The sequence below is a fragment of the Sprattus sprattus genome (assembly GCF_963457725.1).
Source record: "Sprattus sprattus genome assembly, chromosome: 1".
NCBI classification, from domain to species: Eukaryota; Metazoa; Chordata; class Actinopteri; order Clupeiformes; family Clupeidae; genus Sprattus; species Sprattus sprattus.
The window spans coordinates 57,495,680-57,519,466 of record NC_137920.1 but is presented as its reverse complement, the minus strand read 5'-3'; the positions used below and the strand labels follow the sequence as shown (position 1 = coordinate 57,519,466).

General features: G+C 40.3%; 1 protein-coding gene across 2 annotated transcripts; it reads left to right on the top strand.

The window, feature by feature from the left end:
- Window positions 1–1,938: 1,938 nt before the first annotated feature.
- fgf13b (fibroblast growth factor 13b) lies at window positions 1,939–16,347 on the top strand (the record flags this gene model as incomplete). 2 transcript variants are annotated; one of them, XM_080832423.1, is made up of 5 exons in its annotated part: window positions 1,939–1,981; window positions 13,441–13,551; window positions 13,643–13,746; window positions 15,584–15,782; window positions 16,144–16,347. In XM_080832423.1, 5 exons carry the CDS (start codon window positions 1,939–1,941, stop codon window positions 16,278–16,280), a joined length of 594 nt encoding a protein of 197 aa, XP_080688549.1. In that variant the 3' UTR covers window positions 16,281–16,347. The 2 variants fall into 2 exon arrangements, with proteins under 2 accessions (XP_080688549.1, XP_080688550.1); XM_080832424.1 differs by lacking the exon at window positions 1,939–1,981 and adding an exon at window positions 10,356–10,386.
- Window positions 16,348–23,787: the final 7,440 nt, after the last annotated feature.

Genomic DNA, 23,787 nt, shown 5'->3' with positions numbered 1-23,787 from the left:
GTTGTACTTCATATAAGACAAAGGTAAATCACAGGATACATTTAAGGTGGCATCAGCTGCCCTTGTGGCGAGCTATTAGGCAACTATTACTGTCAGGGCTGACCGATAAGTTTCTCACAATCGTCAAGCATAACCAAAAAAAAACTAATATTGTTAACTACAACCCCATGTCTCCTTTTAGCTTTTATTACTTTCTTTTTGTTTTCTTTCGCAAAATATTATACAGGTCAACATTTTTAAAATTCGGGAAGATTCACTCTGACTATTTCTAGTACAGCCCTTGAAGGAAGCACAGCGCAGACACGCATCCTGAACTATGAGTGAGTGACAAAGACTCTGCAGTCTCATAAAACACAGTACTTGGGGGGTGTGTTTGGAATGCTCACAGGTCAAGAGTAAAAGCCGACTGAAGGTTCTAGAATAATTCCACATGAAAGGTCAGCCACGTGGCTCTGTGATTCAGAGCTGACTGTTTGCAGTGACAGGCCAGACTGTAATGAGGTGAGAGGGGGTGGGATCTGGGCAGCACCACTGATGCTAGTCGTGAAGTTCAGTGGCAGGATAAACTATTACAGACCACTAAGAGCTTCACTCCAGGGTGAATATCGTTAAATCAAAGGGAGCCAATTAAGAAATGAAGTAATACAAAACAAACACAGTTATCACTGCAGTTGCTTATGGAGACTGCAAAATTGGCCTGTAAAACAATATTAAATAAGCCCAAGGGCAGGTTATAAGATGTAAACATCATGGAACTAAAGGGCTATATTTCTAAAAACTTACCAGCCATCAGTCTTAATAGTTTCAGTTAATTGCACTATTTAGTATGTTGTTTGTGATTTTATTCCTTTACTTTCATTTTTGAGATGGCACAGCACACCACACCACTCCTCTCACTCCACCCCACCCCCAAACAAACTCCTGTGGGTTCAGCCAACCAATTGCATTAGGTGAGCCTGCACCTGTTGTGTCTTCTGAGGTATTGCTGCAGAAGATTAATCAAATAACCTCAATGGTCAAATGAATTCATCCGTGAGCCATTCCCCAAACTGTCATTTGTGTCGGGAAGTAATGTTATAAACTACTGCCGTTTAAAATGAAATTGTGTTTTAAACCACTGAAATTGTTTTTACTGCCCGTGCTTCAACATAGTGTGCATGTGATCTACTCCAAGCGTAGGCTTCAGGCACTGTAGGAGGGATCATTCCCATCACAGACTACATCACCATCCTCACCAACATCGCGATTGTGAAGACGTGAGTAAAACGGGCTTCTACCCGCCATGTGCATGCAAGCTGTCAGCACCATTCGTAGTGTCAATAGGCTACTTTTTCTTTTCTCTGGAAGCACTTCAGTGCTGACCACTCCGTTTCACCAACAATTAAGAAAAATCAACTTCGCTCTCAAACCGGATTTATTGAATTTCCGTGCGTATGGCGTTTTGACAGCGGGCGGGAGTGAATGATTCTCCCTGACACTACTCTCCATGCTGTTTCGCTCTTGTCATGTTTGGACTCAAAACAGACCGTGTTTAACGCATGTTCTTCCGTTGCAATTGCTAGGCCGTAGACCGTGGTTAAGGTAAGCGAAAGGAAATGTAATCTAAATGATAGGCTATGTTATTGATTTTGCACGCTTCATCTTGTTTTGACTATACTAACATATTGAATAAATAATTTGTCTACAGTACCACAGCGGGCTGCACGTAACTCTATTCATATCGTGGAATTTTTAGATTAAAATGATATCCTTACTTCATGGTTTTTATCATCAGGGTGCTAACCGAACCCTTCATTTCTTGAATTGCGCGCTGGTTTCAGAGTCCAAGTGGGTAAACGCGCAGGCTTGACAACCAAAGGACTGAGAAGGAACAATACTTCGTGAAATTGCCGGGACGCCTAGTTTAACCCTGGAACTCTGCAAAACAAACTAGGATCTATGAAAGCGATAAAGCCTAAAGATGACAAGGATGCAAGCAAAGGTAAGACCACATGCTTCAAATTGTTTAGCGCTCAGGTGCGCATCGAAACCACAAGTTTCAGATTCTCAACCGAATGAATAGGTGCAAAATGGCTCAATGTATTTTTATATTCTACTTAACGCCTACTTAATAGGCTACCTATCCTATATGTAACTCTGTGCACTACCATTGCTAACGTCAATATTTTGAGATCACAGTCCTTGCCAAAATATACGATGGCATGTGGTGGGTGTTGCTTGGGCTACTCCAAAACTTGACAAAGAATCGGGAAAAAGTCTTTCCCTAAGAGGTACTATATTGTCAAATTGATTCAGGTTTTTAGTTGGGATAGTAGCCTACAGTCACATAAGCATGTTATGTTGTGAACAATACATCGTAGTTCAACAAGAAACATTAAGCATTACTATGTCAATTCTATAATTTGATTGTAAATGTAAGGTAGGTTGTTGTTAATTGTATACCCTATATATTGAACTATTAACATCGTTTTCGGTTGATAGCGTATTGTTTTGCATTTTCTTTCCAGCCAGGGTTGTAGAATCACCGCGCTCTCTTTCGCAATGCAATCTGGGTAATATTGCCATGGAGACAAAGGAGAGGGGAGTAGCCCCCATAAAAAGATGGATCGTTTCTATTTTGCGTCTAGGCTACGCTTGCGAGATGTATATAATTTACGGTATTGACCTAAGCATTTGCCCAACTGCGTTACAGATCTTTATTTCTGTTGCTTGTCACAGCTGATAGATAGAGAGGGAGAGAGAGAGAAATAGATATAACTAGTAGCCTAGAGTTGACACTTGTTTTTTGCATTGTCACACAAAAACTATAGTAGCCTAACCGAAAACGTTATTTTTTATATGATATTTAATGTCCACTAAAAAAAGTGATGGTCAATAATATCTATAAGTAGATCAAATTTTCCAATTTAGCTCGTAAACACAAGGAGTAGGCTACTTTTTTTTCCCAAGTTGTATATGGGATTAGTTGGAACAGCACCAGCGACACAAAAACACCTTATATTTAATTCCTGATATATTTATATCCTTCATGTTACACATATGCCAGTTATTGGCAGGCAGCTCAAATAAAAAAAATAAAAAAATGTATCCATCTTCACAGATGTTATCAGCATAAAACTGTTGTAGTATGATTCATTTGTATCGGCCTAACAACATTTGAAAGAATGGGTGTTCCAACTGTTGCCATCTGACCACCTTGCACGTTTGTGTAGATACCACGATGACCTTGAAGGCCACCAAGTCTTGAAATGTGTCATTTTGGAGAGCGCATATTAAAGATCACAATCATTCAAGCTCAGTTTATATAAGTCAAATAAGATATTCAATGTAAAAGGGAGGTGGTGAAGCCAAAAGCTTAGCCATGCAAAACAACTTAGGCCGATATCTTTAGACTGGAGTGGAATACAACATTTTCCACCATCAAAGATGAGGCTACTAGGCATATGCAGAGCAAAAATGTCAGATCAAGCTTGCCACAATTGTAAGTTATTTAAGGTGTTCGAACTGTCTCTCTATCCCGACTGAACTCTTTTTACCGCTACTGTATTTGTCACAGACCATTAGAGGATATTTTGTTTATATCTATGGCAAGGATTAAACTTGATTAAGCTGCTATACGGACCGACTCATTAAAGTCCATTACATCATGTGGTGTAGGGCATATGTATAACAGAGGTCACCGTGTGGGTTAATGAACTAGAAAACCTCTCCATTCGTAAGGTGTAACTTTTAATTGCTTTCTAAGAGAGGGACAGGATGTCACACCTTCATGTGAAGTAATTCAAACTTCCCCATAACTTATAGTTGGATCCCACACCAAACAGTAAAAAACATTTTTTATCCTTGATGAATGAAATTAAATAGGTTACTTCAGTAGCCAGTATAATATGAAATAATTAAAGTAAAGTTTTCAAAGAATTTCTTTTCTCTCTGTACGTAAACGATGTGTCATCTGTTTAAGTATAGAAAACTACCAGGGGAAAAGATAGATAAATAAAGTATTCTACACAAGTTTACATTCTTACTAATCTTCACAAAATAGTTAGCTTCTTCCGTTACCTACTTACACAGAAGTGGAAGTAAGCCTATCTCATCCTATTTTGGTCATGCCACTCTCGGTTTTATTTGTATTTTTTCAATGTGCGTATTGCACATTGTCAAATGCTGATAAAGTAGGTAAATTACATGTTTAAATATCGAAATAGTTGTGTCTGTTGACTTATTAATCCTCTATCCATCACTTGCATGAAATCAAAAGAGTTCTGAATGGTGCTGAGTAGTTGGGAGTATTTTTGTGATCCTTTTTTGGAAGAACGATGTTCGAGTGAATTTTTCATAAAGGACTGATGAATAATGAAGGAGATGCAATGTCACAGCATTTGTGTGAGGTGCGTTTGTCTAACCCTTCTAATGTACACCACAACTTGAAAAACGAAATGTAAGGGTGTAGATGAAGCCAGTGATAAAATGTTTATGCATTTGGGGCCTACAGTAGGTTATGTATAAAATGGAATTAAAATTTCTTACAAAATCTGGTATTTACACATTTTATGTGTACTTTCAAATTCCGCATGTAAATTAAGCTATTTCATTTTTGTAGTCTGTGGGATACTGCATTCCAGTGAAATACAGCTGTTAAAGTAAAAGTCAACTAAAATAGGGGTAAAGCCCCCCCCCCCCCCCCACCTTAAAAGATAAATAAAATAAAAAAATAATAAATAAAATGAAAAACATGTTGTCATCTTCTAAGATAATCCATTAATGCATTTATTTTTAGCAAATGCTCTCACCAATCCATGAAAGCTGGTGATAAATGCAGATAAATCACTCTCACAATCCTCTTCTTTGCTCTCTAGCTCCATGATGCACATACAAACACACACGCAAACATACTGTGCACACAGACACACACAGACACACACACACACACACACACACACACACACACACACACACACACACACACACACACACACACACACACACACACACAGTGTGCACGTTCATGCTCACACTCAGAGACAGATGGCTTGTCACCCACCCCTGAGCCCCTGGCCTTGGTGCCATGATAGCCTTGAGTTGATTAGAGGAGATCTCTCATGTTGAATCACCATTCCTCTCAGCTCTCTCTCTCTCTCCTCAGACCAAGGCCATGCTTATACTTGTTTAGTCTCAGTAGACCAGTTAGGATGTAAAGACAGCCACACTGCCCCCTGTCTGTACAGTCGTTCAAATACAGCTGTCTCTTCGGGGTTATGTAAGGTCAAGTTAAGGTTTTAAAACTAAAATGAACAAGTCACATTCCATATGGATTTATACATCCTATAAAGTGCAGGTGTGGGGAGAGTCTTTGGGTGTTATTTTATATTACACCTTAAGACCAATCATAATCCTAACACTTACCCTAGTATAAGCAAAAACAAACTATCAATATGCTTTCACATATTGTCACTCTGTATGTTGGCCTTTAATACACTACACTTATAATAGTCTGGTTACAGATATGACAAGGGCACTACATAGTATAAACCCATATTTTTCTTGTAAAATATTCAGCGACAAGGCTTTAAAAATGATACTTTGAGAACCTACAAATCCTTTACTAAAGACAGGCTGAACTGATATTTTGTGTAATCTTGTGTAAGAGGGGGTAAGAAAACCAGACAGTTGAGGGGTGTGACGATCTGTCAACTTGGGGACATTCATGTTGTGCTATATTATGCTTTTGCATTGCATTATCAACAGGTTGGAGCACTCTGACATAAAAAAAGCTTTTACAGCACTACATCACCGACTATATTGCCAAAAGACATGCGTTTGCATTCTAGCTAGCATTTTATCAGTGCCAGTTAGGGCTGGGCGATATGGCCAAAATCTTCTATCACGGTATTTGTAATTTTATATCACGGTTACGGTATATATCACAGTATATTTTATGTAGGTTGACCAGATTCGAGTTTGTGAAAAAGAGGACATTTCAGCGGTGGCTAAATGTGTCCACAGACATAGGCTATACAGAATGATCATTTATTTATTGTCCCTTATGAACACTAAGTGGCAGAAACAATACTGCCTTAATAGGCTATTGGCCTAAGCAATCGTGGCCAGTATAGGCCTACTTTGTACTGAGCGTTTCCATTAAATGTTTAAGTAGTAAGATTAAAAACAAAGTGCATGTAGTGGCAATAAGTCCAGCGCTTGTGGCTTTCAGTGGTTCTTTAATGTACTTTCAGAAGATAAATCAAGTGTTAAAAAACTTTCTTTTCAATGTTTGCTCATATGTTAACGCAATAAGGATGAGAATTTTGTTTTTATATGGCCACATATAAAAATAAGAAAATTAAGAAGTTGGCCATTACACATACGCCCCATTGACCGCTTCAGCCCGTTGGTGCAACGTGCTAACGTCACTGGCCTATTGCTGAGGTGAAGACTGTCCTGTAAACAAACGCAAGTAAATAATGGAGATGTGTTTTTTCTGGATAAAAAGCACATTAGCGTTTACATTTCTCAACCGATTTCGTTTTTATATTCAAGGGTTTATGATCTACGTGGTGTACCAAAGTCTTGAAAAAAGTTTGTCGCCATACTTAGAATCTAGATAGTTAAGCTATAATCGCCATAGACATAGGCTACATGTCTATGATAATCGCTGCTAGACGCTCACTGTTCTTGTGCTCCCACAGCTCCTTCACTTTGAAATGCTGAAAAGTAATCTAATCTATGGAAATATTGCATCTTTAACTACTAATATATAACCATTAGTGCTGTCAAACGATTAAAATATTTAATCGCGATTAATCGCATTTTTGTCATAGTTAACTCATAATAAATCACGATTAATCACAATTTTTATCTATTTTAAATTGCCCTTCAATCATTTTTTTCCATAATTTTTATTTTATTTTAATGCTTTCATCAACATGGAAAAGTGGATTGGCTTGCTTTATGCAATGTTTTATTTTATTGAAAAACAACAATGCCAAACAGGGCGGTACAAAATAAAATTAAAAAGTGCACATTTCAGATTAACAAGGACTCCGCCTATAGTGCAGTTAAACCATGGCTTAATATTTTCTTTTTTTCAAGTTGACTGTGAACATAGAAGTCAGGCCTCTTATTTAAAAAACAATGAACTGTAACAGTTAGGTTACCAATAAAAGGTAAGCCTACTACTTCTGTGCTTTCAGCCAGCTACCTGTTGACATTTTCCGACAACAGTGAAGCAACACAACTTTTAAAGGTAAACTTTATATTCAGAAGCTTTGAATCATCCATTTAGCCGTATCGCGCTCACCATTCACTCAAACGTAATGGTTTTTTTTTTTTAACAACGCGTTAATCACGCGATAAAAAAATTGATTGCAGTTAATTGATTGCCGTTAATAACGTGTTAGACTGACAGCACTAATAACCATCATTGAGAAAAGTGGAACAGAATCTGCAAATATATATATTATATAATATATAATATTGAATCTTTCCCAACAGTCGACGATTTCTCATCAAGTTGGCATGACAGTCCATGCAGATTATGTGCTTAAAGATTGTACTGGGTATCGTATTATACGGCTCTTCAAAATGTTTTAATAAGTTCTGTTGATTTGAATGGGCCACCCAAACGTTTGCACGTCTGTAATGTCTTGATTTTCACTGCTGCGAAAAAGTAATGGCCGCTGTCATTGGCAACGGAGTTTGTGGAGTAGTTTTGTGCAAAGAGCGAATTCATATCATTCCGCCTATAGTCCGGTCATTTAACGTAACGGAAGTCAGAGTTTCAAAATAAGAGGATGTATTTCAAAATAAGAGTATACCGCGGTTGAAACTGTACAGCCAAATCTCTCCCGGTAGACACATTTCTACCGTTGCACGGTATATACCGTCATACCGGCCAGCCCTAGTGCCAGTTATGCGGTTGCTGGTGTTGTAAGGTTTTTGCATGACTTTCCAGTAGTTCATCATATTACATTTCACTTAGTTTGGGCGTAATTGGCATAGGTTGGGTGTACCTAGAGGAAGTGTGCCATATAAGGATAAAGTGGAAGAAAAAGACGAATAGTACAATTACATGTTGCATCCAAATGTCAATACATCACTGCTTTTTCAATTAATATTTAATCAGGGATGTTAAGCATTCTAGTATATGAATTTAAAGTACATGTTAAATAAATAGTATTACTGTGTGTGTGTGTGTGTGTGTGTGTGTGTGTGTGTGTGTGTGTGTGTGTGTGTGTGTGTGTGTGTGTAAATGTCTGAATGAATCATCATTAATCATCGTGTGATGGCTCATTATCATACCTCTGACATCCCCTTCTGTTACCATGTAATAACAGTTCAAGATGACTCTCCATACACCCAGGAATACATTATTTTACGTGAGGACTCTCTCCAATCCCTGGATTTAAGAAATACAGACTACGATTTTCAATGCAAGTGCCATGAACTCTTTTGCTTTCCGATTGGGCTGATCATCTTTAGGAAAGGCAAGATTCCTGAAGGTTTGTTTCAGCAGCAGGTCAATGCTTCTATTCCAGCACCAGCTCAACACAAGCAAGATTGCATTTGCTTTTATCTCGTTGTGGTAACTACACCCCCCCCTTCACACACACACACACACACACACACACTATGGAGCACTGATTTCTCTATGCATGTCTTGGGTGATTAGCAGCAGTGAAATTTGGTTGATAGATATGGGCTGAAGCCAGCATGTGGGACACTAGAATGACAGCCCTGGCCACCGGCTGGAGTCCCAGAGCTGATTCTGTGGAGACAGCCTTTGTGTACATACGCACATCTACATCCCCAGAACGTCACACGATCTGTTTGTTTGTTTGTTTTCTAAAGCATGTGGGACCATGTTCCCTCACATTTGATCTGGCATGTCACCATATGTCACACCAGTTGAAATGAGTTTGTCAAATTGGGGTCAGCGTGATTTGTGTTTGTGCCTTGACGTCACCAGGCCATTAACTGCGGAGTTGAATGCTAGGAAAGATTAATTGCATGAATTAACATATAAATGAATTTACAATTCAGTAATTGATCAGCGCTCCTCCCCCTGTTGTGACACAAAGGGCCATTAATCTGCACGCGTCAGTTTACAGTAGAATGTTTGCCGTGTGTGCAGAATCCCATGATTGCGACCATATATTACACCAGACGTGCTGACCAACGGGTCTTTTCTCTTTGTCACTAATTTTCCCATCAGAATACCACAAGTATAGATATTTGGTCCTGGCAGTTGAAACACTTTTTTTTCTAAAGCAAAATGAACGGTCTCAGTAGCACTCTGCTGTAATGAGCATACTCTTGTGTCATAACAATGTAGCGCCATCTAGTGGTTAGGGACTGGCTACCACACACTACCATGCGGATTTCCTCCTGTTTAAAGGGATGATGCAGATATTCAACAAGTTGTTAACTGCTTCAAAACAACCAACTTAAGTTTATCTTAAAAGAAAACGTTTCTGCGATTAGGACTTTTTTTATTTGTAAACTGTAAACATTTTGTTATATAAAATTGCAGTGTGATGTATTTTTGTTAAATTTGGTGTGTGTCTTGGTCAGTTCTTTATTTATGTTGGTATTAGAGTATAATTGTGGATACTGGATTCATGGGCTTGAATGTAGGCCTTACACACAGGAAGACAGAAAGAAACGACGGATAGATACATTGGTGGGTGGCTAAATAAATCCATGTTTGGCCGAATAATTGAATTTAATTTTGTGTTAGGGAAATACTGCAGGGGTAATTCAATTCCCTCGATTTAAAATGAGATTCACTCCTCATCACATCAGTAGATGATTATATTAGTTGCTGCGGAAACAAATATCCTGCGGCTTCAACAGCCAAGCCTTTTCCCTTTCTGCTAGGATTTTGAACTTTTTTTTCGCAACAAATGGTACAGGTGATATATAGCCTATCTTAGGAATAGCAAATAATACACGAGGCGTGTAGATCCATGTTTAAGTCAGTTTTCGTTCGTATGTAATTGGAACGAGCGAGACAAACAAAGGCAGTGTCCTTAAATCGTTTACCATGGCAAGCGACTGTCAACTTCATCGCCTCTGTGTGTGGTATGTGACTGTAAAGATGTTTATGACGGCTAGATCAGGAAATTGGATCCATCAGATGAATCATTAATGAGCTTCTGTAAATTCATAATGGACCGTCATGAGCGGTTGATAATGATCTGGTACCACCATCGTGTGCACGGATTTAATGGATTCATTGCCCTGGAGGATTCTCAGTTTTAACTTTTGAATAGCGCCTCTCCTTCACAGCCAACATTTCGTGCAGTGCAAAAACATTACGCTAGCCGAAAGACTATTCCGGTGCTTTAGACTGAGACATGGCCTTTCCTTTAAGGAGATCCACATCAGGTAGGCCTACACATTTTTACTGTGTGGCTACATGTGGTGTGGTGTCAGGGGGTTTTGAAAAGGATGAAAAGGTTTTTACCTTGTCTAAAACTACTAGGAGAAAAAAATGCCAGTCAAGATGACATTCGCTGTCCGTGGTTCTGACACGCCTACCATACCTGAAAGCGTTTTGTACATCAAAAAATGTTCGTAGCATACTTTTGTTGTAAATACACATACAAAAGCCAGCATTCGGTGTTGTTCTACAATTAACGCTGGCCTAAACATACGGCTGCCACCTTTGACTTCATGTGGTTGTAGAGCTGTACTACTGTTTTGATAGAGCTCAAAATTGTGACTGGCGCCATAGGATCCCCACCGTCTACAAGGGGGCAAGGAAAAGCCAGATAACCTTCGTGTTATGTAATTTGGACAGACACGATAGGGTAAATGGAGGGTTTGTAATATATTTGAGTCGTTTTGTGTTTTGTTGGGACTATAGTGCTCTCACAACTTGGGTTAAGGCAAAGAGTCATACATTCATGTAGAATGTTCATTAAGTTGTCTGAAGTATGGGAGTGGCAAATGTATTGTCTGCAGTTTCAGCTGTCTGCGTTTTCGAATCGACCTAATAATAAGTAGTTGCAGCTGAATTTATTTTAATTGAATAATTCGTTTCCCACTCAATTATTTACCCTCATAACTGTTATCTCCGCAAACCTTGAATATTGATTGTGCTAGGCAAAGCCAGACAGATTAGGCAATTTAAGCTTTAAGACAGAACATTGGTAGTATTATTGTGGCATTCTACATAGGTTGCCTTCTTGAAAACCTCAGTCACGTTTCTTTTGCTGTCACCATGGCATGCAGCCCCTTGAGCCGCTGCTGCAGGACCTACTGTGAGCTGAATAGCAGCTGCTGCTGCAGAGACGAGCTCACTCCGTAGTCTCCACGAGGGAGAAGTCGGGACGATTGCAGTCGGATCTTTGGTTAAACCGGATCATTGGCTATATCTCGACCGTGGCTTCAATTCTGAATTTCGTTGAAGTACCCTGGAATTTGTCAGTAAATATACGTTTACTGTTTATCATTTTTGGCCATGTCTTTCAGTTTTCTGGAGCTCATCCGAAATTTTGGGCGTTCTTTTTAAATCGGGCTCTGACAGCTGATCGTCCTATGCAGATCCCCGCTGCTTTGTGACAAAAAACATCTGCAGCAGACGGATGTTTGTTCATTTGCCAAACGACCTAAAAACCGAGAACCGAAAGATGCACAGCTCGTTTCCTTAAACAACTTGTCATAATAGGAAACAGCAAGGTGAAAGGCGGCGAACCCCTTAGTGCAATTTTACAGGTTCTCTCTCTCTCTCCCTCTCTCTCTCTCTCTTAGCTACACGGGTGAGATATATAATTCATGAATTTCATTCCACGTTGTGTTAACAGGTGCTCTTCAAGTGGCTTATAAGGCTCCGTTCGTGGCGTTGGTGAAGAATTCCTCATAGTTTTGGCATCTGGAAAACATGAAAATAGCATTTTTTTGTTTCTCTAGAAGTGCGCACCATGAAGCGTTATGCTTGGGTCTGTTGCAGTGGATGTACAACTGAAATTTGTTCAATAAGGAGGCGTTTTGTTGAGGACTGCTTTTCTCCCGTTAAGAGAGAAGGGATTGTTGGACACTATGAAGAAGGAAAAACAGAATATATAAAGCTGATTTACATGTCAAAGGAAATGTGGGAGTCACGTCTCTTATGAAAAAGAGCGACAATTGGAAGTAAAATGGACCTGTTTCTCTCACATTTCTGGACGCAAACATGGATCTTTATTTTTAATAAAACCCAATGATGTTTAGAGACTTTTAGCCTGTTACAGACAGTGCCTGCTGAGTGGAGGAGGTTCAATTTCCATCTGGGACGTGTTGCCATATCAAACCGCCAAACTGGCTACGGCTGCGGCGATCGCCAGCTCCCTCATTCGGCAGCGGAGGCTGCTGAGGGAGCGTCAGAAGGAGAATGTCGGCCGCTGCGCAAGCAGCCCGGCTAAGAGCATAGGAACCTGCGAGAAACCGAACAGATTGAGTGTATTCTCACGCGTCAAACTATTTGGCTCAAAGAAGCGAAAGAGAAGGCGGCCAGGTCTGATGCTGAGAGTGTTTTTTTCCTCTATAAGACAGTCCATAAAAATGTTCATCTTCATCCTAGTCATTACAATAACCACCCCATCATTATCATCTTCACATTCACCACTATCAGTCCGCAGTTTCGAACACTATAATGCCATCGACCAAACCCTGAAACATTATTTTAGTTGCTCTGTTTCACGTGAAATCAGAGGTGTCCTGAAAGGTAACTAATAAAACTTACACAGCATAGCTCCATTTTCGTTAGCAGTTAAGGGATGTTGTTGCTTGTGTTTTGTATGCACCACTCCGCCAGCATTGAGAGCTGTTAATGTGGATCCCTCGGGCTCTACACGGCACTGCCGTGGCTGACCTAAAACAAAGGGCTGAATGCAGCACAAAGGTCATGAGTTAGTTCTGATCTGACACAGTTGACTAACATTGTGCAATTTCTCTTCATCTCTATGGAGATATTTTCCATGTTTTTTTAAGAGGTCAAGGCTATGTGGTCGTTATGAAAACCTGAACATCATTGAAATATAAAACGGTGAACCTGGAGCTGAATCTTTTCAGTGTGTTACATGGATGTACAGACAGATATGCCTGGGAGAAATATGCAGGTACTGTATGCGGTGTGTTTGTTATTAATGGTCATGCACAGTTTAGTGACCTCAACATAAATGGCAGGCAATGGAAAACCAGGGGTTTGTTGCCTCTGCAAGCACTTTTTAGTTTTGGTGGAAATGATTTGTGCCAGAAGGCAGAGGATGGCAGTATGAGTCTGGCACCACTACCCCACTACCACTTATCCCTGTCAGACTCCCCTTCCCATGTCATCTCACTGCATGTGGTGTATTATCATAATCTCTGTGAGCAATGCCACCTACTTCCTTTAACTGTTTACCTTTCCTCCTATTGGCATCCTGTCTGTCTGACCGTGGACTCCTCTCGGCCCCCCAGAGCCCCAGCTCAAGGGGATCGTGACCAAACTAAACAGCCGGCAGGGTTTCCATCTTCAGCTGCAAGCTGATGGGACCATCGATGGCACAAAAGAGGAGGACAACAGTTACGGTAAAAAAAAATATCTGAAGGAAAAGAAAAGTGTTTCAATAACAATTATTTTGTTGCAGTTATTTAGCACATTCTTGTCTTTACTCTACAGCTGTGTTCAACCTCATTCCAGTTGGGCTTCGAGTTGTGGCCATACAAGGAGTGCAGACTAAGCTCTACCTGGCCATGAACAATGAGGGCTTTCTTTACACCTCAGTAAGTATACCCTCCGCCTACAGTAGCTACTTCAATAAACTTCACTACACACACACACACACACACACACACACACACACACACACACACACACACACACACACACATATATATATATAAATGCTTCACTATATATATACATAAACATATCAATTAACAGTTCCCCAGGTGCTCAAAGTGAGATGGAATTCTAGTCCTTCTTCACTCCACTGAACTGAAAGTGGTAATACATCAGAGGAACGTTGCCTGTGTGTTTTTAACAGCACTTGAGGGACAGCCTGCTGATTAAGCGTCTCGGCACGGGTTTCTCTTTCTCTTGGCGTCGTAAACCACAGACACACAAACAGAGAGGAGAGGTGCTGGCTTTGCCTAATTCTCCACCCCACCGGGTGTTCATCTGTCTCGTTGCTTTTGCTTGTCTACATAAACTACTCTCTGTTCTATATTTATTTTGTCTTGTTTTGTAAAGATCAGTCAGAAGATTTTTAGTTTTTGTCTTGCCATCTTCCCTGTTTTTTTGTTTGTTTCATCTGCCATCCACCACCTCTTCTCTCTCAGTTACCGCTTACCCACCCTATACCCCACCACCTTCCACCCTCTCTGGCCTCTCTCCTCACCGTCTGACCCCCAGGTTAATTTGTATGAGAGGGATCACATTCTGTAGGAATCAAAAGTTGCCATGGTTACCCTGAGCCACAGAAACATGAATGTCAAATGCTGCATGTTGCTATGCAGACAGTGTTACCATCAGTTCTAGATTATCAAAACACTGCTCATAATGCTTCTAGAAGTTTCATCTCTCTTTTAGTAGACTCACTCATTAAAAACCCTTTAATCTCAATATTACTGTAAAATGATATTGAATCATCATATTAGCTTCTCTTACTCTTTTATCTGTTTTTTCTCTCTGTTAGCCCACCCTAGTGCCCTGCTGAACTCTGCTTTATTTAAAATGACGGGATTATAAACAGCGGCATCCATATTTGGCAACTTCCCTTTCCCCTACCTCCCGGTTTTTGATTAAATGCATTATGACAAAATTAATATTTTAGCAGACTGCCAATGACTGTTCCCATCTATTTGAAATGGAGCTGTCATATTGACTGCACAGTGTGCACTCTGCATATTGCTGAGGCAATGTTCAAGCATTTGGACACACTGCTGGGGTATATAGCATGCCAGTAGTGCATTACTCTCCAGTGTTTTATGTGCAATATGCATGAGAATTATATATAAAAAAAAATGTGTATAGGCACTGACACTTGTGCTAATATGACTACACTTTTACCAGTGAATGAATGTAGATCTATTGATCCAAGTGGTTGACTCAAACGGCGGTGAGGGGAATCAATGTTTAATCTGTGCGGCAGAGTGAAGGAGGGAGCCTGGAGAATGATGTCTGGCTCCCGCTCAGCCAACTCAGCCAGACCTCTGCGCTGTAGCCTACACGAAAGCACAATGAACAAATCAGTTTGAAACAATGTGCAACTTTGAGTTGAACAGAAGAGAAGCACAATGGGTGTCATGTGAAATGTTTTAATTCAAATAGCTTTCTCCAAATATATTGCTAATTCAAAGTCTATTGTTGTACTATTTATGCAGCTTTTCAAGAAAGTTATTATTGTGTTTGAAGACGAGAGGCTTCAGCACGCACAAAGGACTCCGGTGCTCCTCCTCTGACAGCCCCATTTCCTGTGAAGAGAGGCTGTTGAAAAGAGAAAAGGCTGTTTGACTGAACATGCCTTGCTGGAGATTACAGGTCTCCCGCACCATTTGCCACGCTCTGTTTAATGTCTCTCTTCCTCTCTCTTTCTCGTTCCTGCTCTCACTTTCCCAGGAACACTTCACACCAGAGTGCAAGTTCAAGGAGTCTGTTTTTGAGAACTATTACGTGACTTACTCCTCCATGATCTACCGGCAGCAGCATTCTGGTCGAGGCTGGTACCTCGGCCTGAACAAAGAGGGGCAGATCATGAAAGGAAACCACGTGAAGAAGAACAAGCCAGCCGCACACTTTATACCCAAACCTCTGAAGGGTGAGTTCCAACGTCTTGAGTATCTGAAAACCTGTTGTGTTCTCTTCATCTCATCTAGTAACCTAATTGTAAAAAAAACAACAACATGTAGTTGATAGAGTCAACCAGGGTATGTCTAAACATCACAGCAGTCTGTAGGTTAAGTTATGAAAGCCATTTGGCCTCTTTATCACAGTTCCTGATGTAATTTGCATCTTATCTTGCTCAGTGAGGAGAAGTGCACTATTTCATCATCAACATTTTTTTCTCGTCTGACCTCCACTGAGTTTACCTGGCCCTGGGATTCTCTTGTGTGATTTCCTTTCTGTCTGATTCACGCAACCTTTCCCCCCACCCCCTGTTCCTTTCCCCTTTCTCACAGTGGCCCTGTACAAAGAGCCGTCCCTTCACGATCTCACTGAGTTCTCGCGCTCGGGCAGCGGCACACCCACGAAGAGCAGGAGCGCGTCGGCCATGCTGAACGGCGGCAAAACGCTGAGTCATCACGAGGAGACATAACCACGGTGACATGGCCTCAAAGTCCCTCAACGGCCAGAAGACACACGGGACTTCCTGCTGATACATACCATCTAACCTATCAGCACAAACAAACCACGAGATGGACATTTTCAAAAAGGCTACTGATTAATCTCCTGAGATCACTGTGACGACCAGATATAAGTGCAAAATGAACAAAACACCTGAAACAAACTTAAAAATGTTGACAATAAGAAAAATAAGAACAACATCCAAAACAAAGACAATAACCGTACAGCAAGCCATTATAATGTTTGCGGGATTGACCACTCCCTGGAATATCCCTGTTTTTCATGTGTAGCATATTTCCTGTGAATTTCCCTTCTACAAGAACCTTGTTATAGACCGGGACACCAACTCCCCAGAGATGTCTTGTCAGAAAGTCTGCCGCTCCGTGCTCTTTCTTGTCTGCCCCTCAGAGTTATGCAAGTGAGGTTCTTCCTATTTTCTGCTTTGACAGCTTCAGCATGCTATTAGCTGCTTTGCATTTAAACTAATACGCCACTTATTAGAAAATGGAGAGAGAGAGAGAGAGAGAGACAGTCAGGAAAGCAGGCATGTCTTCCATCTTCTCTGTCTCTTCAAGTATTGGCTAGTCATGTTTGGTCTCATGGTGTTTGAGCATTCAGAGAGAGCTCTGATCCTTTCCAAGCTTTTCTGTTCATGACTAGGTGAAGTTTGGCTTCTGTCTCAGCACACCAAAGAAGAGTCTACTGTTTTAATGCCAGCCAGTTTTAATAAGCCTGATCATTCTTTCGCAGATGGACAGCACAAGGAATACTAGAGGATGAATGCTATTAATCAGTATTACGAGTGGAGAGAGGGTCAATGCCATGCTAATCTGTCAAAGGTTTTTGTGTGTCTCGTTAATGTCTATTTTTATGACTGAATGCACCTGGACATTTTGAAATAAAAAAGACTCGGAAGGACAAACTATCGCTCTTATCCAAGGCAAAGTCACTGTTTATCAAAAGGTGGAGAGGTGTCTGTTTTCTATCGATGAAGATCCTTTGTATTCCGCGTGAGAGAAAACCATTCCTCGCTTTTACTGAGCTTCATTCAGATCATTACCCATGGAAATGCTTTCAAAAATCATTCCCTTTCTCAAGGATCATGTTCTCCCAGTTTGCCTAGGCCATGCCGATACTTGCCATGCCATGCCGATTCTTGTTTCCTTGCTCCATTAGCTTTTCCTTATTCGTTGAACATTTGTATGTGTTGCATGGGAGACAGTGTGGACCTCTGGGATATAGCTGCATGACATAAAGCTTTGTGTATTCTTCCATGTAGAATTGCATTCTCCAATCCATGCCAGGGTAGAACTGAATGTACAGGTAGGATTTTATCCTGGTATACTCCAGTTTGTTATCCGTTGTACACATAAAATGCACTAAATAAAATGTTTATATGATATAACTTTCAAATGAGCCATAACCCTCTTGTTGATTTTGTCTGATATACTGTATCTATACTGAATAAAGATATAAATGCGACATGGAATGATCTCAAAGATTTCAGTGAGTTTTAGTTCATACAGAGGAAGGACATTAATCACTCAGTAGAGTCAATTCTGAATTTTGCATGACTGTAGCTAAATATATGAACATATGCATAGAAAGTGAGAGAAATAAGCTTTTGGTGCGCATAGGGAAAATACAGGATATGTTAATACAGGTCATTAAACCATATGCATAGAAAGTGAGAGAAATTAGCTTTTTGTGCACATAGGGAAATTGCAGGATATGTTAATACAGGTCATTAAACCATGTGACCAGAACACAACATGTTGCATTTATAAATCAGTTGAAATGCTGCCAGATGAAGTGATGGAAATTGGGTTGCTATTGGATTGTACCATTGGTTTATACTTCATGCCACACAGGATTTCTCTTTCCTCGGTCCAGTCTGTCTCTCTAAAAAGCCTCCAACCTAGTATTCAACACAAAAACATACGAAAACCCCTCTGGGAAAACAAACTTTATTTCTGATAAGAAAAGGAATATGGCTCTAAAAGAATGAATCAAGAAAAGCTTTCAGTTTGTTTTTGAATTATTTATGTGGTTTTCATGAAGTCATACTAAGTAGAAATAAAAAAAAATGTCCTACACAGCAACGCATCAATCTTTCATACACTATGTTGCATACAGCAGCCGCCAAATAAGTATAACTGTAGGCACCAACACAGACTTTCAGGTGTAAACCACAGGTGAAACCAGCTTGCAGAACAGGCATCAATAATGCCACGTAGAAGAAAAAAACATAAAAGGCTGAAGGCAAAGTAATGGCCATATGTCTGTTATCAATCAATAATGTACCATTCAGAGGGAGGGAAACTCTGGCAGTTACTCCAAGTATTAAAAAAGCCATAGGTGAAATACATTTAGGAGAAATTTAGGTAATAAAAGTTTCTTGAGAATGTTTCGAATAAATAAATAAATCACAAGCTGTGAAAGCTTGATATAACATATAGTAAATAAAGTAGGGATAGTGAATTTAATCGCTGTGAATCTCCGTCTTCGCTCCCTAGAAACCTTGGTTATTTGTAGGTCTTCAGTAGATATAAATCCCATCCAGTGCAACTACATTGCACACTGCTGGCCAGTTAAATAGCCTTACTGACGATGTCACTGTAGGGTAAGAGACTGCAATGTCACCAGACTTGGGAGGAATTCGGATAAATCTGATTTGAGCTTGTCTTTGCTAAACCTGTGTGTGTGTTTGTACGCATGTATGTGGAAGGGTGTGTATGTGTGTTCTAGGCCTAATTTAATATCCATACAACATGAACACTATACACACGCATACAATTGATGTCCCACTATTGAATTATGTGATGGAATATTATACCAGTACAATTCGGCTGTTTAAAACAATGTTGTTTTGTTGTGAGTGCCTATGGTTGTGTGTTTTGAACCGGCAGCAATATTACGTTTTTTTTTTCTTCCCATAGTCTCTAAGCTTACCTTTTCACCAGAGCAGCGGCAGAGGCCATTACATCCTGTGTGAATATTTTATATCCTTTCATTGTTATTAATTATGAATGAGTTCCTTCCCCTAATAAATCCTTGGGTCCTTGGGCACAGGATCAGCAGTCTCTTGTTGTGAAGTTAATCGGTTCTATTAATATTTATGATAATACCTCAGATATTGAAAGGCCTTGTCAATGTATTTATAAGTCTGATCAGAAATCTGTCTGTACATTGAATTGATGTTTTATCCAAGAATGAATCTCAGTCACAAGGCGATATTGAAGTGAGTCCAAAGCACACACATATGCTGCCAGTCACAGACAGACACACACCCACATGCAGTAACAGTCACAGAAAATTGAAAGTGGGTGCCAGGGGGGAGAGGGGTCTAGATAGCAAGATAAAGCGAGTGAGAGAGAGAGAGAGAGAGAGAGAGAGGAGGAAATGAGAGAGAGAGAGAGGAGGAAATGAGAGAGATGGAGAGAATGAAAAAATGGTCTACTGCCTATGCAGTGTTTTTTTCTTTGCCTTGATATCTGATTCCCAGATGCAGCACTCAGGAAATGATCCTCTGTTTTGTTCCAATAAAATGAAATAGATGGCTGATGGAAGCCCAGACTGGTCCTTTTATGGAGCCACTGTCTCTGAAACAGTATATCTCAGCTACGGAGAGGCCACCGGAGGGAGCTGCTAACAGGCTATGTTTATGCACAGTCATGAACCATGATGGTGTAGAGGAAGATGCACACACACTTAAACACACACAGAGGGAGAGAGAGAGAGAGAAAGAAAGAGAGAAAATATATGCATAAATAAACTAAGATGAGTTGGTTCAAATCTCTGGATTGCCTGTGACAACAGGTCAAAGGGGAACTCTGGTATTTTTAACTTGGTCCCTCCCTTCCCATCGTTTTTGGTCCACATTTTTACTGGAGACAAAAACAATTGGCAAGTATCCACGTAAATGTTAACCACTTGTTTTCGCCACAGACCTGTGTCTGTTCACTTCCATAACTGTAAAGGAACTGTAGAACACTTGATTGATTCTGGCCCCCTGATGGTCACTGTCTGTGTCAACCAGGGGTCTGGGGATTTGGAGTGATAGCTTCAGATAGTTAGCATCCAAATCGACTCCCAACAACTTTAAAAATGTCTGATGAAAAGACAAATAGGCACCGCATTACAAGATAACAGCAGGCACTAAAATATAGTATATCTATCATCTATGTGGATTGGATGTTAAAAAGCACCCGTGATAACAGTCGCAAAGCCATTTGGGAATGCGTAACAAGGTTACAGTTTGCTAGAAGGGTAACATTTTGTAAGACAAAAAACTATGAGTAGCTTACTTAAAGAATAAATACAGTGCAATTACGACAGAAGTGTGGGCTGCAACAGGGAGGAACAGCTGGCTACTACTCCTACTAATACATTTAATGATTTTTTTACGTTCTCTGTTAAATTGGGCAATATGTGACTCCAACTCCATAGAGTGTATTTTCAGAGCAGTCAGTTTTAGTTTTTGGGATAACAGGCTTCACTTTGGCTATTGTACATAGCCAACCATGGATCTAGCTAACATTGTTTGAGTTACATTGACATTGAGTTAAGTTATACTAAATCCACATGATCTGGTTCATAACTTGCAAACAATAAAAACATTATACATTAGCAAATCAACTTACAGTAAACTCGTTGTCGCTTGAGGTCTTGCACACATTCATGTAGGTTCAGTGTCCTCAACCTGGCAACCTGCGTAGGTCTAATACCTCCACGGTCTCAACCACTGTGTCTGCTTAATGTCCCACTCATTTGTTGTCAGGTGTGTGATGGATTGAGGACAATGGTGAAGTTGGTAGACATTCGCTTCACAGTTCAACATCGCTTCACGATTCCCTCCTTCACAGTTCAACATTCGCTATCTGTAACCTGCAACTGCTAAACACAACAACATGACAGCCTGCAACATAGAACCTGAGCAGCAGGATACAACAACAACAAACCTGCCTCAGTGAAAGTTTCACTTGGATTTTTCAATAATATCTCAGTGTAATTCACAAACCCGAGTAGTCTGTGAGCACCTCAGCCACAACTACTGGCTCATTTTTTCAGCATCCTTAGACACCTCCTTTGAATCCTCAAAAACCAAAATCCAACAGAAATGTTGTAGTTGAGCTACAGAGCCACTAACACCTATCTGCATTGGTCTCCTGTGTGCTTGCCAACCTTCTTCCGCTACCATTTTCACATACTTTAGCTCAAATCCTTTTCAAAGGCTTCCTTAGGGACATCTTCAAAGGGAATTGTTAACTCAGTAAAGTGAACAATGCGCTCACACTCAGAAGTCTGAGTCTGGTCTCATAGTCACAATACACTGTGGAACTTGAAGTTGTCTGCCAACATCAGCCAGCAATCTCCAATTCAGTGCTTTGCCCCATGTGAGAGTAGGCCTATTGTACAGTATGTATATATATGCCTAGTGTCCTCTTTTTCTGCCCCTCTTGCCCCTCAGAAATTCTACTGGTCCCTGTCATTAACCGGTAAAGAGTTAACCTGAACTTATTTATTCTCAAACAAACACTCGAAAGATTTGTCTCCATGTGTAGCAGGTCAGACTAGTTTTACACACAGACAGAATATGGTCCCATACACAACTTGCATCTTCCATCTTCTCCCACCAATTAAGTTGTGCAGAGTTGGAATACTCTGCACAACTTAATTGGTGGGGGAAGATGGAAAGACATCATAAGTGCCTCCAACACTCCAAGAATGGAATGCTGTAAGTGTCCATAACCCAAAGTTCTCTTCAGCTGATTCTATACTACTGTATGTGAAGTCCAAGTGAGGTTTAAAGAGAAACAAAAACATTTTTAATTGCAAAAATAAAAAACCAAAAGGATTGATTTCCATGGAACAAGATGACAGCGCAGGTCGTGGAATGGGTGTTGCTTGTCATACCTCGAATACTGTAGTTGCTATGGTGCTCGTGTGAATGAGTACTCAGTGGTTTCAGAGGGAGATGAAAGGCCTCCTATTGCCCATGGGTGGAGCCTCAGTCCTCAGCACATTTACTCCGGGATGTGTGCATGAACGTGGAGCAAGATTTCTTTTGGCATACTGACCCATGTAACTCGGCGGAGGAGCCATTACGACCCTGCTCCGTGCACCACTTGGAGCACTTGGGATTTGCTGATTACGGAGAAGCTTTGCAAGCCCGTGAGGGAAGGCAGCGGAAGGTCCATAAAACCCCCGGCCCTCAGAAAGTGGTGTGACGGTTTTAAAATGCACAGCCTGTCTGTAATACCAACTCCTGTGTTGTTTGTACATTTTCCCCATTTTATTTAAAAGCTTGGAACCTGGCCACGTCCAAGCTATCCATCTCACCCAATTGAACAGAGCAGTTTTAAAGGCATAAAATCTGTGCTCATAAAAACACTCACACACTCATGCCATGTATAGTGTGCATAAATATATATACACACACAAGAACATACAAACACAAACACGCACACAAACACACACACATACAGAGCACAGATTTAAAATACTTCAGGCCAAGTTAACATACACTGCAATGTTGGGTGAGAGATAAAGATATAAGCCTCCAAAACAGCGAAGCCAAGCTTCAAAGTATATGAAAAGTCCAGTGATTTCACAGGCATGTGAAGGCAATTGTTTATGCAGTACCACAGCCCTGCAGCTATTTTGTCTAGTAAATGCATATGGATGTGGATGTGGAGATGGGAGCTGTTGGTCATTTAGTTGTTGCTGAAGGATAGCTTCAAATGAGTAGAACAATTGCTGAATGGCACTTCTGCAGGCTATACATGTTTTTCTAGTACGTCGTCGTGATTAATGAAATATGCCTATATGGATTTTCTGACAAGAGAAGCTAAATAACGACCCTGTGTTAATTCTGTGCTTGACCCTCTGACCTTCATAGGCTATTCCTGTCCTGTGTATACCTATCTGTCCCCTGCTGACAAAAGATTGAAAAGGCCAGAAATAGACTTACATTAATCTCAAAATATCATATTTTGCCGTTAATCATTGTTTTGTGAATATGTCATCTTTGTTCAGTGTCAAATATATAACAAGATGAATACTCACTGTGAAATAACTCTAACCTTTGCCTAGTCCTCTCCTGACCCTAGACCTAATGAACACTCTCCTGAAATATAGAGTGTTGGATGGACCATTGCACTAGGCAAGGTAATATAAATCAGCAGGCCGCTGATCTTTTCCACTGTGCTATCTAAACGGCGAGGTCTATTAAACAAGGACGGCAAACCTTCATCTTACTAGATTTCAGGATGCACATTCAAATGAAGACAATGTTCTCACTATGGCAAAATAGGTTAGTTGAACACTGTTCAGTAACCCAACTAAAATGCAAATGAAACTTGATGATATTTTGTTATTTGCCAGAAAATATAGTTCAAAAGCTACCTTGCTGAATACGTCTAAAGATTTATATACGTTTTAGGATCTGACCTTGTGATCGAAACCCAAGTTAACAT